At 40.2% G+C, this 14,868-nt stretch overlaps 1 protein-coding gene across 1 annotated transcript in view; it reads right to left on the bottom strand.

Moving 5' to 3' along the window:
• MDN1 (midasin AAA ATPase 1) overlaps positions 1-14,868 on the bottom strand; it is a 155,097-nt gene that overhangs the window by 55,491 nt on the left and 84,738 nt on the right. Inside the window, exons 44-56 of the mRNA XM_067702559.1 lie at positions 13,800-13,959; positions 12,373-12,489; positions 11,229-11,437; positions 10,031-10,179; positions 9,468-9,679; positions 8,864-9,084; positions 7,912-8,025; positions 6,103-6,235; positions 4,963-5,078; positions 4,065-4,198; positions 946-1,103; positions 604-724; positions 28-238 (exon numbers count right to left, since the gene is read on the bottom strand). Coding sequence (XP_067558660.1) covers positions 28-238; positions 604-724; positions 946-1,103; positions 4,065-4,198; positions 4,963-5,078; positions 6,103-6,235; positions 7,912-8,025; positions 8,864-9,084; positions 9,468-9,679; positions 10,031-10,179; positions 11,229-11,437; positions 12,373-12,489; positions 13,800-13,959 — 2,055 coding nt within the window. The remainder of the gene's footprint in view (positions 1-27; positions 239-603; positions 725-945; positions 1,104-4,064; positions 4,199-4,962; positions 5,079-6,102; positions 6,236-7,911; positions 8,026-8,863; positions 9,085-9,467; positions 9,680-10,030; positions 10,180-11,228; positions 11,438-12,372; positions 12,490-13,799; positions 13,960-14,868) is intronic.

The following is a 14,868-nucleotide window of genomic DNA, read 5'->3' as shown; positions in this document are numbered from 1 at the left end:
AGCTAGCCAAACTCCAGAGCACATTACCTGGGTTGACATCTTCCAGAGTATTAGCTCTGAGGACCAACCCCCAGGCCTGTAGGAGACTTTTCTTTAATGTCCATTCAGAAGCAACCATTTGGAGCCGACTAATGTCTTCCCACCATCCACTCTCCCCAAGGGCAGGCATCCGCTCTCTGATGGCAAGGGCTTTGTTAAAGACCTTCAATTGTGAAAAACACTCCACCACCAGCTTGTCCTGAAACAATAAAACCCAGGAGAGCCTATTACAAAGGAGAAGAGTAGTTCTTTTTAGCAGCCTATTCATGGCTGAAAAAAATGTTTTAAGTATTTCCTTAATGATTCTATAAAACATAAAGTTGGTTTACTCCTGTAGATCTCAGGATATTCACAGTAATACAGTTAAAAGTCTACTCAGCCTTAAAAGTCTCAAGAATAAGTAAAATGATAACATTTAACAAGTCAGTTAATAGTACTCATTGAACATCTAAGAATTAAGCTGTGCAAGCAAGGCTGAGTATAGTTGAATGGCAGTCCCTACGTTCCAGGAGAGCTGCCAAAGAGGTCAAATCTTTGTGTTTCCTGCATGCTTCCAAGTCGTACCTTAAAAGGAAACGGTCGTCCCAGAAACTTCTGTAACTTCTTTATACCCGTGAATCCACCAGTTGGGCTCCCCAAGCAATTCTGAATATGTTCTGAGACGGTCTGAACCTCTTTGTAATATCTTTAACAAAGGAGATAAAGGGCAGAAGGGAAGTAAGGAAAGGGGGAAATGCTGGATGGTAAGAACATCACTCACATTTTGTATTTGATTTACATTCACCAACAGGCCAAGGGAACAAACCAAAGTAAAGCCAAGAAGAAGCACATTTCAATTCCTAACCCTCCTCCCTTTAATGTCAATACTGTAGCTACTGACGTTGTTACTCTAAATATGACTCTTACTTGTTTTCGTGGTTCATCAGGAGTTGCGGGATCTGACGAATCAAATGTTTTAAAACCCAGTGCCAGTGAAGGGCAAGCAAGGCCAGGCCTGGTGCATCCACTTTTACTGTATCGGCCACGGTCCAGAACCGGTCCCGCCACCGCACAGAACCCAAGATCTAAAAACAAAGTAAACCAAAACTGCTCACAAACATCTCCCAGTAAAGGACACGGAACACTGACTTCAATCATTAATCAATACTCAACATACACACGTTAAAGATCTAGCATCCGACTGGAGTATTTTTAGGGATTATTAAGGCAGTCAGAGGAAGCAAAGCTCTTTCCTCCTATTATTTGAAGTTCAGTTATCAGAGAAAGTGGAATTACTGGGTCATGTGGTAAGTGTACACGCAATGTTGTAAGAAACCACCAACCTGCTTGACAAAGCAGCTGCACTATTTTGTATCCCATCCAGCAGTGTAGGTGGGTTTCAGTTTGTTCCACTTCCTTGCCAATACTTGCTGCTGCTGACCGTTTTAATTTTAGCCATTCTGGTGGGTGGCACCGCACTGTGGTTTTAATTTACATTTCCTTGATAACTAATGATGTTGCAATTTTTCCAAGTTCTCATTGGGCATTCATTTATCTTCCGAGAAGCATCTATTCAAATTCTCTTGTTCATTTTAAAAAATTGGGCTGTCTTATTATTTGTCTATAAAATTTACATGTGATTTATCAACAGTGTCTCCCAGTGTTTTCCTTTTCTTAAAGCTATCTATTAAGTTCTTTATTTTGACAAAATTGAATTCATCAATTTTTTTCTTTTATGAGGAATGCCCTGAAATCTTTGCCTAGCCTCAAGCTGTGAAGATTTTCTCCTATGTTTTCTTTTAGAGGTTCATAATTTTAGCTTTTATACATAGGTCTATGATCCATTTTGAGGTAACTTTTCTATATGATGTAAGGTAGCAGGTAAAGGCTCATTTTTATTTTATTATATGGATATCTAGTTTTTCCATTACCATTTGCTGAATGAACTGCTTTCTCCATTAAATTACCTTTGCATATTTGCCCCCCCGCCCCAAAACTTCACTGACCATATAAGAGGGTCTATTTCCGAAGTCTCTCTTTTGTTTCATTGGTCTATATGTCTATCCTTATGACAATAACTACTGTTTTCATTAATGTAGCTTCTTAATGCAAATCAGGTATTGTGAGTCTCCAACTTAGCTGTCCTTCTAATTATGTACTTTTACAGTAGTCTCAAGATTAGTGATTCCTTTTAGGTTTTATGATGTCAGAGCTGTTTTCATAATAATGTCACGTTATTTGCCTTTTTCACTATGTTGACATTTGCACTGATGGTACCAAAAACAGGGCCGGGGGTGGAGGGGACAAACTGTGATTGGGTGTCTGGCAAACACTGTGTGGAAAATGAATGAAGTCAACCTGTCAGTTCAAGAAAAACAGGAGAGTATTTGTTGCTGATGATAGAATTCGAACCTTCAAGTAAAACCTAGAACTTTGAAAAACTAAGAGCTTGACAACTTCCCAATACTTACAGATTTTTTCATGAGGTAACTTTTTGTGGTAATTTTTCATGAGTGTGACTTTTTAAATTTATCTATATTGAAAAATGTAACGTGTCAACACTTGGAAGATCTGATAACTCACTGAACAATACTTTCCAAATTACCAGTGCATGAGAACATACATGCAAGGCTAAAAGTCCATCCAAAATGCAAGCCAGGCCAACGGATTTTAACGCATGACAAGATCAGTGATACTTTTTCAGATTCCACATTACAAGTAACCTTTACAAAACTAACACTTGTCAACCTGTGGTATAGAATCAAAGAATATCACAGTTATGTGAAATGTTGTTAAATACTCCTCCCTTTCCAATCTCTTAGCCACATGAAATAGAGGCCAGTTTTTCTTCACAAACTTCAATCCATACAACATACTGTAAGAGACCGAATGCAGAAGCAGGTGTGAGAATCCAGGTTTCTTCTGTTAAGCCAGACATTAAAGAGACTCGCAGAAATGTAAAACAGTTCCACTCCTCTTAATTTTTCTTTTGGAAAATAGTTGTTTTTCATTAAAAATGTTATTCATATTACCACGAAATGAATTTGTTACTGTGTTTCTTAAACATATTAATAAATATTTTTTACATTTCTCAGATTTATTTCCTAAAAGTAAATATTGATACACGTAAACACATAAACAAAAGTTCTTTGAGGGTTTTGGTAACTTTTATGACCATGGGGGGGTGGGCCTTGAGACTAAAAAGTTTAAGATCTACAATTCTAGTTTAACCAGAATTACTTGAATAATCTGGATACAAGCCCAATTTAGTCCATATGTGACAATCATGTCTAAGGATTAAGTGAATTAAAATATAACTGTTAAGATTCTGATGTTTATCAACAGGTGAGTGGATGAATAAGATATAGTACATACATGCAGTGGACTATTACTCGACAATAAGAAGGAATGAATTTTTGAGACACAAAACAATATGGATGCATCTCAAAATAATGATTTTTTTAAATATATTTTTTTCATTTTTATATTTTTATTTTTTTGGCTGCACCACACGGCATATGGGATCTTAGTTCCCTGACCAGGGATCGAACTGAACCTGTGCCCCCTACATTGGAAGTGTGGAGTCTTAACCACTGGACCACCAGGGAAGTCCTCAAAATGATTTTAAGGGAAAGTAGCCAGATAAAAAAGAACAATATAAAATACTAGAAAACACAACTGAGCACCAGTAACAGAAAGCAGATCAGTGGATACCTGGTTGGAGGTGGGGGGGCAGGAAAAAAGAAGAGAAAACAAAGAACAAGAGGAAAAGGTCTGAGGGTGATGGATAGGTTCACTGTCAGGACTGTGGTAATGGTAGCACGGGTGGACACATGTCAAACATACAAAACTGTACACTTTATATGCGACTTACTATATGTCAGTTATAACACCATAAAGCTTTAAAATATGTGTTATCTATTTAAATTCTTAAGAACTTCTCAAATAATATTGTACATGTAACAACACTGAAGTTGTTCTTGCCCCTAAGAATCTTTGTGCCAAGAAATATGTTGCTTAAGATAAAAACAGGTACATCTCCTTACCTCATTAACACTGGCATCAGACACCATCCCCTGGGAGGACTGTACCCAGAGCAGGATTAGCGCATCACAAAGTTCAAAAAAAGCAGCAAGATTGACCACGATTTCATGGGGCAGGCTGTGATAGCTCTCTGGATCTTACAGAGTTGGTATAAACAAAATAAGAATATTTGATCAGATTTAAATCTCTGGACATTTTCAAAATCAACAGTAATCTACAACTTAATGTTATTCTCAGTACAAGGGTCAATTTGAAACGTGAAAATTGAAAGCAAACCTTTGTCTATTATTAAGTTAGCAAGTTAGTCATGCATATCTAGAGACGTTCATAACGTCTTAATTAAAAAAAAGCTTTTGTTTAAATACGATTTCTAAGTGTGTATATGACTGGATGGATAGATAACACAGACAGATCTGAGAAGATACAAACAAATATACTATTAACAGTAGCTGCTGCGAGAGGAGACTTTTTCCATTTTTATGCTTCTATATAGTTTGAATATTTTCCAAGAAATACCGTTATCTTTTCAATTTTAAAAAAAAAAAGGAGGAAGGAAGAAAGAACCTATAAGCAAATGCTTATGAGCTCATACTTTTGAGCCAACAGAACAAGTTTCAAGTTCTGGCTCTGCTACTTGTTAGAGATGTGACCTTGAGCATCTCTGTGCCTCCCTTTCCTCTCTCATGAGGCTTATCTCATGGTTGCTATAAAAAGTAAATGAGATCAAGGACACGTAAAAAAGCACTTAGTCAAAACTACTGAATAAGGGAAGATGTTCAAACTCGAGCTAGCAAATCAAAAGGAATCAGTACCATGGCATCAGCTGCTAAATCCCTCTCACCTTCAGCAACATTATGCAGTCAGAGGCATAAATGAAGAAAGTAAAGGTAATGTCCTTACCTTTATGGAATTCAAAGGACATTCTCAAAACACTATTTCTTAACTTTCTGCCACCAACAGAAACCAAATTTGCTTCCGTAAAAATCCGTTTTTCCCGATCAAGATATATGATTGTCCTGAAATGAGATTCCATAAAATAACGAATAGTTATTGGTTAATAATACTTATTACAGCCTCTACCGGCTGAATCCTGAGAACCCTTGGAACATCAGTCTCCTTCAACCTGCCATTCCCCTCGTGCCTCTGCAAATTCTGGACTAGAGAGACGGCAGCAAGAGGGATGACAACTGAGCTGGGGGGGGAGGAAGACAGAGGGCTAGGTAGACCACCCAGTCCCTCTGTGTTGCTCTGCCATGACATGACAAACTATGCTGTGAACTCTTAAAACTGGCCATCTCACAATTAACCTGCAGTGCTGGAAGTTACCTGGGGAGGAGGAAGGGGGAGTTGCTGGGAGGGGGGACAAGGGGGCCTCAGAGGTGCTACTACTACATTATCACATGAGTGAGCTCACTTTGTGAAAAGTCACCCAAACGATATATAATCATCATTACTGTACTTTTCTGTAATGCACGCTATACCTCAATTACAAAATTATTTTTTAAATCTATTACACTAATGGCCAATTAAAAAATATTACCGGTCATTACATTAAAGGTGAGGAAAGACCAACTTATATAACAGTTATGTAAATTTATACTATAGGTCACTATGTACGTACATCTCCAACATTGGACGGGGCAGATAGATGGCTGAGGAAAGGACATGTGAAAATGCAAGGAGCTGCTGGGAATCACACAGAAAACAGCGGAAACACAACTATCCTATGATAAAAGATTAACCATAAAACAAATTCCACCACTAATGCTTCACTAGTGTATTTATTAAAGTACCCTATTCAATTATTAAGAACCTGTCACATTCCCAGGCACCTGGACATCAGGGTCAGAATGATTTTGCTGCACATGGAGCGTGAAGGAGAGGTGGTGACAAAGCAATCATGTCTGACACCCACCACTTCTCAGGTTCAGAAAATTAAACACACATAAGACTGTCAAGTATAGCTTAGGAAAGGTATTATCTGTGAAGCCATAGTGTACAACAAGGCAAAGAGCACCCAGAACAGTAGACTTCACCTACTTGTTTGCAACAGACTCTAAAAGGACAAAGAGCTGCTCAGGCTGGTCCATTTGTGGGTCAAAGTCCATCGAATTTCTAATGATGTCCAAAGCCTGCATATTCCATCGGGGATCCAGAGGGATCACATATTCATCTGGTTTAAAAAACAAAAGGTAGAATTTTGGAGTTAAACTCCTTGCCTGGCAAATTTCAGTTGAGGATTTTCATTGTTTTACTTTGATCCCACTGAGTCCTGCCCGGGAAGAGAGGGACCAAGGAAATGGTTTCAGTCCATGGTGGTAGAAAGGTAGGGTTCAACAGCTTTTACGCTATTTCCTTTCTAAAGGCAAAATTTCTTCTAGCCCTGAAAATTCATTCCACCGTAGGATAGAAAGGTAACCTCTGCTACAGCATAAACATTCCAACAAATGTATTCATTTGCTCAGCTCCCACTTCTGGTTGGGAAAGAATCCATGGGCTTAATTACCCAATCTTTCGCCATTAACCATAAAAAAACGAACTTACATGGCAGAAAATGAATGAACACATCTCATTATTTGCTTTCAGTAAGAAAAACAACTCAAGATTATTTCCCTTAAAAACCATTTCTTTATAATCACAGGATGTGCTGCTGCTACCTCTTGCTCCTTTGGCTCAAGCTCAGTATCTCTTCTCTAAAGCAGCAGCGATCAGACTCTGACCCGCTCCAGAGGTTGAGAGCCCAGCGGAAGAGGTAAGACCAAAACGATGGGAACATTAATTTGATGGTGGCTGAGCTGGATGGGTCAGTGGAGCACTTCAAGTTTTAAAGGCATCCACCATAGAGTAGTCTAACAAACGCCTATTGTGAATAGCAAGGTACACATGGGGGCCCATATCCCAAAGTCCAGCAAGACTACACAATCCAGAGCTACACAGCTGAAAGGGAAAAAGGAAGACGAGCTAATGAGTGCCAACAGAGGGCAAGCCATGTCTGCTATAAAGGGAACCTACCACTCTACTCTAGAACTGTGTTCCCAAAGACCAAAATTCCTTCATAATTGGAAAGCCATAATTAGGTCCAGCCGCAACCTGACTACTACAGAAGTTTTCTCTATTGTTTGATTTCTGCTCAACCATTTAGCCCGTTACCTTTAGTGTACATAAGGTAATTTTAAGTATACATAAGATTATAATTATGTAAACATAAGGTTTAGCACAAAAGCATCGTGCATATTTTTTTCTAAACCAAATGGGTAACAGTATGTTTTGATCAACATCAGATAAAGATTGAGAAATTCTGAATACCTCATTTGATTAGATGGCTCAGACGGCTACTCCTTTTATCATTATGATTTTGTTTTGTAACTTTGTATTTAAGGCTTTATAACTTCATCATTAAGGTTTTCTATTTTCTGAAGAAACTGATCCTGTACTGTTTCCCCTTCATCTCAAAATAGATCACAGTTTCTGTTAACAGTACTAGTATATCACAGAAAGTCATAAGTGAAAGGGACCCCAGAAGAATGAACTTAATTCCCATATTTTTCAAACAAAGTCAGCAGTGTGAATGATGGGCCCCAAATCAACAAGCCAGTTTGTGGCCAAGTTGGAACTGGAGCCCAGTCTTCCAACTCCTGTGTTCTTCCCACTACATTGTGTGCCATCGTCCTTTCAGAAACTGAAGAATGCATAATTTCAAAAAAAGTAGCAGAATTTGCATCTGGATACCCTGAGTCTTCTTTAGAAAAAACTGTTATAAGTGGGAGCTGTAACAGATCTTTTTCCCATGAACTCAATGGACAAGTTTCCCAGAGTGCTGAGAGCTAGAAATCAAGTCAGGTGCAGTACCTGTTACATTTGGTTGTAATATTTTGATGACATTACTGACCCCAGATGAGAGAGAATTTGAGTAAAAATTCCTAAGAGATGCAGCACTGGCTTCCAAATGAATCTGTACTGACTCTGTGGAGGAAGGAGAAGCAAATGTTAGCATCTAAAGCAGTGCCGTCCATTTGAACTTTCTGTTCTACAGCTGCTGTCACAGTAGCCATGTCACATGTCACATTTTAGTGGCTACCTCTGGCTAGCAGCTATCACATAGGACACCGCAGATACAAATATTTATACAATTTTTCTCTACACGTTTAGACATCACATGTACCACACAATAATATACACATACGCTGGCTTATCTACACGTTCTCGTGCAGCAGAGACTCATGTAAACTCAATTACTTTAGTCAACAAGTTCTACCAACAAATTCCATGTCCTGTACTTTACAATCTGTACAATGTTGTTAACTGTTGCTTTTCCCTCTCTTGGAATGAAAAAAGTACAAAGAAATCAAGTACGACCACTTAGAGTACTGGAACGAAAATAAGATTAGAATCTTATGTACTTTTATGGGAAGTAAATTTAACAAAAGCAACCCTTTCTCAGATAGAACGCGTGTGCAGCAGAGTAAGTACAGCAAAAAAAGCAGGATGTTCAAAAACTTAAAAGTAACATAATATAGTACATTTTCCTTCTGGATTTGATAGAAAGCTGGATGGATCCTGAAATGCTAAGGATTACGTGGAGAAAAAAAAATTTATCTCAGGGAACATCTAAGGGCAGATGTGTTCCTTAATATTTTAACAGCTATATAAGCAGTAATGCTAAGTCATAAACGTCCTGCTAGGAGCTTCCCCAGATGTAATTTTAACAGTGTAGTTGGAGAGTAAAACAACTGCTGAGTTACGAAAGCCGGGTAAGTGTACTTAAATTCCCTCATTACACAAATTAAGTTTCTCTACTCACCAAGCCCCTGTGGCACATTCTTGGCTAAATGATAAAGCCATTTAACTCTGAGCATCCAGTCTTGATTGGTTGCTCTTTCTATGAGCAATTTAACAGCCACAGCCAGAGCATCTGGTTCATCGATCCAGTAAGTATCCATTTCAACTGAATTGAATTTTAAGCTCTCCGGGTGGGAGGACTGCATAATTTTCTCTAAGTCTGGCAAAGTAAGAGGCTGAATCCTGAAATTCATTGCAATAGGCTAAGTTAGTACTAGGGTTAAATTTTCGTATTTCAAAGAACCAAGACAATAACTTTACAATGAATGTATCAAAGAGGTTAACAGGGAAAACATGAGTCCCTCCAAAGGGGGACAATTAAAGCACGTACCTATAATAAATAATAAATAGGGAGCAGTATCACAACAAACAATGGAACTGTGTGGAAAATGGCCACATAACATTCTGGTCAAATATGTTGGGTCATGACCATTACCATCAAAAAAAGAGAGAGGGAGAAAGAAAGAGAGAGAGGGAGGAAGGAAGGAAAGAAGGAAGAAAGGAAGGGAGGGAGGGAGGAGAAGTCAAGATGCCAAAGAGATACAGACGCTCAAGGCTCCACTAACCTTGCCCAGTTGCTCGTTTTCATGCTCAGCCTGTTGAGACAATATACTAAGATCTGTCCATCGCCTCGGACTTTAGAGAGATGAGAATCTTCCGTAGCAGAGAGAGCCGAGGGCAGAGAATCTGGCCACAGCCCCATGGCAATAATGGAGTTGCCCCAGGTTTCATGTGCTTGCAGAGAACAAACGTGTTTCTCCAGTAAAGCCTGCACAAGCTGGTAGGAGATAAAAACACATGGTGTACAGGCACCGAGACACAAGTGCTCTTACCAAAAACTAGCAGGGCAACAGTAGTTTTCTAGACCCCTTGTGATCCTCTCACAACACTCAGACACATTCCTCAATATACAACATTCAAGCTAAATTTCACTTTTTCCGCTGAGAGGCAAGTTTCAAGGAATATTTACATTTACGCTATTTTCCAGAAAAGTGCCTGGATACCAGATCTCTGTTAGAGCATAACTGCAGATGGCTCTCTTAGGTCATTAAAGTTGCCACCAATAAAGTTTCCTCCTATTACCTGTAATGTTATAACGTAGAAAGCTGTGTGAAACACTTCACAGTACCTTCTGGTTTGCTGGTGAAGCCTGGGAGCGGACATATGCGTTCCAGCATGCTTCAGAAAAGGCTCTGTCTAAGCTCAGCCCTCGCTGTAGGTATTGCACAATGAGTAAGGCTGCGTGAATGAGTGTTGACAACGAGGACGCTGGAGAACCTATAAAGAAGAAATAGTGCCATCCATGAGCAATAGATTCTGAAAAATCTCCAGTGAAAATGGACAAATTTCACTTTCACATCAAACTTCCACTCAAATCCACCCAGATATTTATTTTAGAAAGCCTTCCAGGTGGACTATAGGGGGCTCACTAGCACACAATGAACTTGTGGGAACATTCACATTCCTTGCCTCCTATTCCGCCCTCCTCCCCTCCTTCTCTGTCAGCAGTACCTTTTGGGGAAGTGACTAGATGACTCATTTACTAATGTGATAAAGCCTGGCCACACAGACCCTTGGATCTAAAGCTGACACACACTGAAGGGGGCAAAATGAGCATGGTGCCAAAAAGAACCATGGGCTTTGAAATCCAACAGATCTGCTTTCAAATCCCAGCTGTCATTATTAACTGTTTGGATTTGACAAGTTAATCTACCTCTCTGAGCCTTATCTGTAAAATGGAAATATACCTTGCAGAACTACTGTGAGGACTAAATAAGCAGCCAACATTGCACCTAACACAGAGTAGTTACTTAATAAGTAACATTTCATTATTTTTCATTATTGTTATTATTACTGCTCTTTCTTGTATATTTGGACATTTAGAAGAAGTAACACCTATCTGGTTTTTTTTGTTTTTTTTGTTTTTTTTTTTCACCTATCTGTTTTAAACAACTCAAAGCTCCCTCTTTATTCAACCTTCAAGAGATTCAATGACGACCGTGAAGATTTGCAGGACAAACTTCATCAATCTCAGTGCGAAAAGCAGTACAGGTATTCCTCTGAGTGTGGGTCTCTGACTGCATGCATCAGAATTCCCCAGGAAGTTTCTTTAACATGCTGATTCCTGTGCCTCGCTCACACCTGCTGAACCCAATCTCTTGGGGAAGAAGGGTACCAAGCGCATCTACATTATTAACAGGCTTTCCTGGTAATTTCTATTTCCATGTACACTAAATGTAAGAACTCCTGAACTAGCAGTCAAATGGAATAACATGAATTTCCAGAGAAAGAAAACCCTGCAGAGGCCTAGAAGTCAAGCACCTTACCTACAACAGCACTTCGGGTCTCTGAGTGCAAAGCCAGAAGGATGTCACACACACTGCCCCCCACCAACCCAAGGCTGTGCAGTAGGACTTTCAGATCCAGGTCATCTGGGATGCTCCCATCCCCTTCTCCTGAAATGTAGATTTCAAGTCCACGATTCCTCATAGCTCGGGATATTTCTCCATGCACAGGATCCATTGAGAGAAAAAGTCTAGTAGTATAGCAATTCAAAGGAAAAAAAATCAAAATCTCAGTGCAACTGACAGTGCAGCTCAGCAACAACTGGTGAGGGCAAATCATATGCGGCTCATCTTCAGGGAGCTCATCTAAGGTAACACTGCTAATTCAACGTACAGATGCTGTTTACATCTGCATTCTATCCTCTAGTTCCAAAATGCATCAATACAGCAAATCAGTTTCTCTAAACCTATTTTCCTAAGGAACTAAGTATTGTATATCCAGTGTACCTTTAGTACTGAGGACTGTAAAATTCTTACTTTCAGATATTCCCCACATCAGGCAGTGCTAATTCATCAATTATTCTCACTCACCTACAGAGAAAAGAAAAAGGAGCAGTGTCTCCAGAAACACTTAGCTTCGTAACATTCGATGTCCATCAACTTCTGCATCTAGCTGTCTGACAGCTCACACTTACCTCCAAAGCTAAACAGCTGATTGCAGCTAACCCTCCCCACCCCAAACCTGCTCCTTTGCCAGTCTCCCCTTTCTCAATGAATGGCACCCCTTTACCCAATTACTCAAGCCAAAACCTTAGATGCCATCTTTGCTTCCTCCTTTTCTTAACCCACAAGCCCATGAGCAAGTCCCACTGATCTGACAGCCCTAGTCTAAGCTATCGTCTCTCACCTGAACTGCAAAAGGCTTGTAACTGGTCTCCCTGCTTCCAGCCTTCACCACCAACCCAAGGCAGGGACCTCATCTTTCTTATTTACTGCTGTGCCCCCCAAAGCACACCAGCACCTGGCAAATGGCAGAGCCTCAGTAAATATTTGTTAAATCAATGAATGTATGAACATGCTCATGACTGAGTGTACAAATATGATACGTGAGGTGGCCCTAATGAATGGTCACCTCTGACATCAAGGCTGTCAGATTCTGAGGCACAAACTTAAGAGGCATAAATACCTGAAATTGGGATTTGGTGTTATGGTGGGAGTGGATCCATCGATGATTCCTCTCTCACTAACGGTGAGGACACCTCCAGGTTCCAGCAAAGCATTCAAACGATCCAGCACCGACGGGCTGCAATAGGGAGAATCCAAATGGGGGACAGGCTGGCGTGCCACACTGACTGCTGCCCTGGCTCAGGCCTCTCACTGCACCTGACCCATGTCTTCCCTTCAGCACAGATCACGTCCCCGTACAGAACTGTGATTCTTCCAAGATCTCTTTTCCTATCAATGCCCATTTTCACTCCCCAAGGCACACAGCCCAGTGATTCATACACAGTAAATATACAAAATGTTTGTTGAATATATCAAGGAAAATGACAGAAAGTTCCCTGAACTAATAAAACTGTCTTCTCTTTCCCCTTCCCTCTCCCCCACTTCCCAATATTATCAAATTCATTTAAAGGTAACTGGATTGTAATTTGAAACATTCTGAAAATGCTCCAGGTAGAAAAGCCCATCACCTGACCTGTATTATGCTCACTGTACAGGCAGAATAGTCTTACACTTGCCCTTTTCCTTACTTTAGAATCAAGTGGTATACACTGAATGCACATTCACTAAATGTCTGCCCTGTGTCAGACCCTCCATTTCAAAAATCTGTACTTAAGAATGACCCTAACAGGGAATTCCCTGGCAGTCCAGTGGTTAGGACTCAGCATTTTCACTGCCATGGGCTGGGGTTCAATCCCTGGTCAGGAAACTAAAATACCACAAACTGCGTGGCGTGGCAAAAAAAAAAAAAAAAGAAAGAAAAGAAAAAAAAACCCTAACAAAAGGAAGCTTTCTGATATTAAATACAAAGGTGTGACTCAAAGGATGTTAGTTGGAGAAGTAATCCAATTTTGTTAGCCTTCGGTTCAGCTCAAAACTATCTGCTAGAACTAAAATATCGTAGCTAATAACCAACTACCATTGTTCACCACTGGGAGAAGTCTATAGAATATAGCTGAGGATGTGTTTCTAGCTAAGAAAACAGTGGATTAAAAATGCCAGAGCTGGAATTCCCTGGTGGCGCAGTGGTTGAGAATTCACCTGCCAATGCAGGGGACACGGATTCAAGCCCTGGTCCAGGAAGATCCCACATGCCGCGGAGCAACTAAGCCCGTGCGCCACAACTACTGAGCCTGAGCTCTAGAGCCTGCAAGCCACAACTACTGAGCCCATGTTCAGCAACAAGAGAAGCCACCGCAATGAGAAGCCCGCGCACTGCAACAACTGCGCACACCAATGAAGAGGGAGGGAGGGAGGGAGGGAGGGAGGGAGGAAAGAAGGAAGGAAGGGAGGAAAAACAAAACCAGAGCTTCCACCTGGGTTTCTACTTTGACAAGCATATCTCAAATTTCAATCAGACCCACTCATGATTGAATAGAAGGTCCTTACTTGCAGAAGTTAACATTGTCCATCAAAAGCCAGTCTCCAGACTTCAGGGCCCGAACCAACATGCTGTCAACCCATTCGAACGTGCCACAGCTTCGGCCACTGGCTGACTGCATAAGCTTCACACCAAAGCTTCGGAACTCTTCCACGAGTTTGGCAAACTCTGAAACGTCACAGCCACAGTATTTAATTTCAAACCAGGGCAATCAAAAACAAACAAATAGGGCTTCCCTGGTGGAGCAGTGGTTGAGAGTCCGCCTGCCGATGCAGGGGATACAGGTTCGTGCCCCGGTCCGGGAAGATCCCACATGCCGCAGAGCGGCTGGGCCTGTGAGCCATGGCCGCTGAGCCTGCGCTCTGCAACGGGAGAGGCCACAGCAGTGAGAGGCCTGCGTACCGCAAACAACAACAACAAACAAACAAACAAATAAAACAAAAAACTAAGAGTTTATTAAAAGAAGCCTGGAAACTTCTGGCCCAGTTCTTTAAAGTTTCATAATAGGGTAAACAAAAAGATTTTCATTTTTGTTTGAACAAAACAAGTAAGAAAATTAGGTTTGGGGATAGAAAATACTTAATGGCTTTCTGAATGAATGGCTAGATAAAGTTGACTCAAGGGTGATGGAGAAGGGAAATTATCTTTATGTGTTTTAATTTTTCAAATGCGGAAGGATAATGTCTTCCACCTATTACTGCATTTATACTAAAGTGCTGTTAAGTCGGCACAATGCAATCAGTGTCATTAAACAGGGCATCCTTTGTAATGACTATATCATATACAGTAACAACCGGTATTTATTTGCTTCATAGTTTAGATAGTCCTTTCCCAGAATTTTTTCAATTGATCTTTCTTATTAGAAATTGTTTCCTTATATAAGACAGATAACCAACAAGGACCTACCGTATAGCATAGGGAACTCTACTCAATATTCTGTGATAACCTATATGAGAAAAGAATCTAAAAAAGAATGAATATATGTACATATATAACTGAATCATTTTGCTGTACAACTGAAACACCACATTGTAAATCAACTATACTCCTATAAAATAAATTAATTTTTTTAAAAAA

This window comes from Pseudorca crassidens, chromosome 13, assembly GCF_039906515.1.
Source record: "Pseudorca crassidens isolate mPseCra1 chromosome 13, mPseCra1.hap1, whole genome shotgun sequence".
Classification (NCBI taxonomy): domain Eukaryota; kingdom Metazoa; phylum Chordata; class Mammalia; order Artiodactyla; family Delphinidae; genus Pseudorca; species Pseudorca crassidens.
This window is presented reverse-complemented; position numbering and strand designations above follow the sequence as displayed.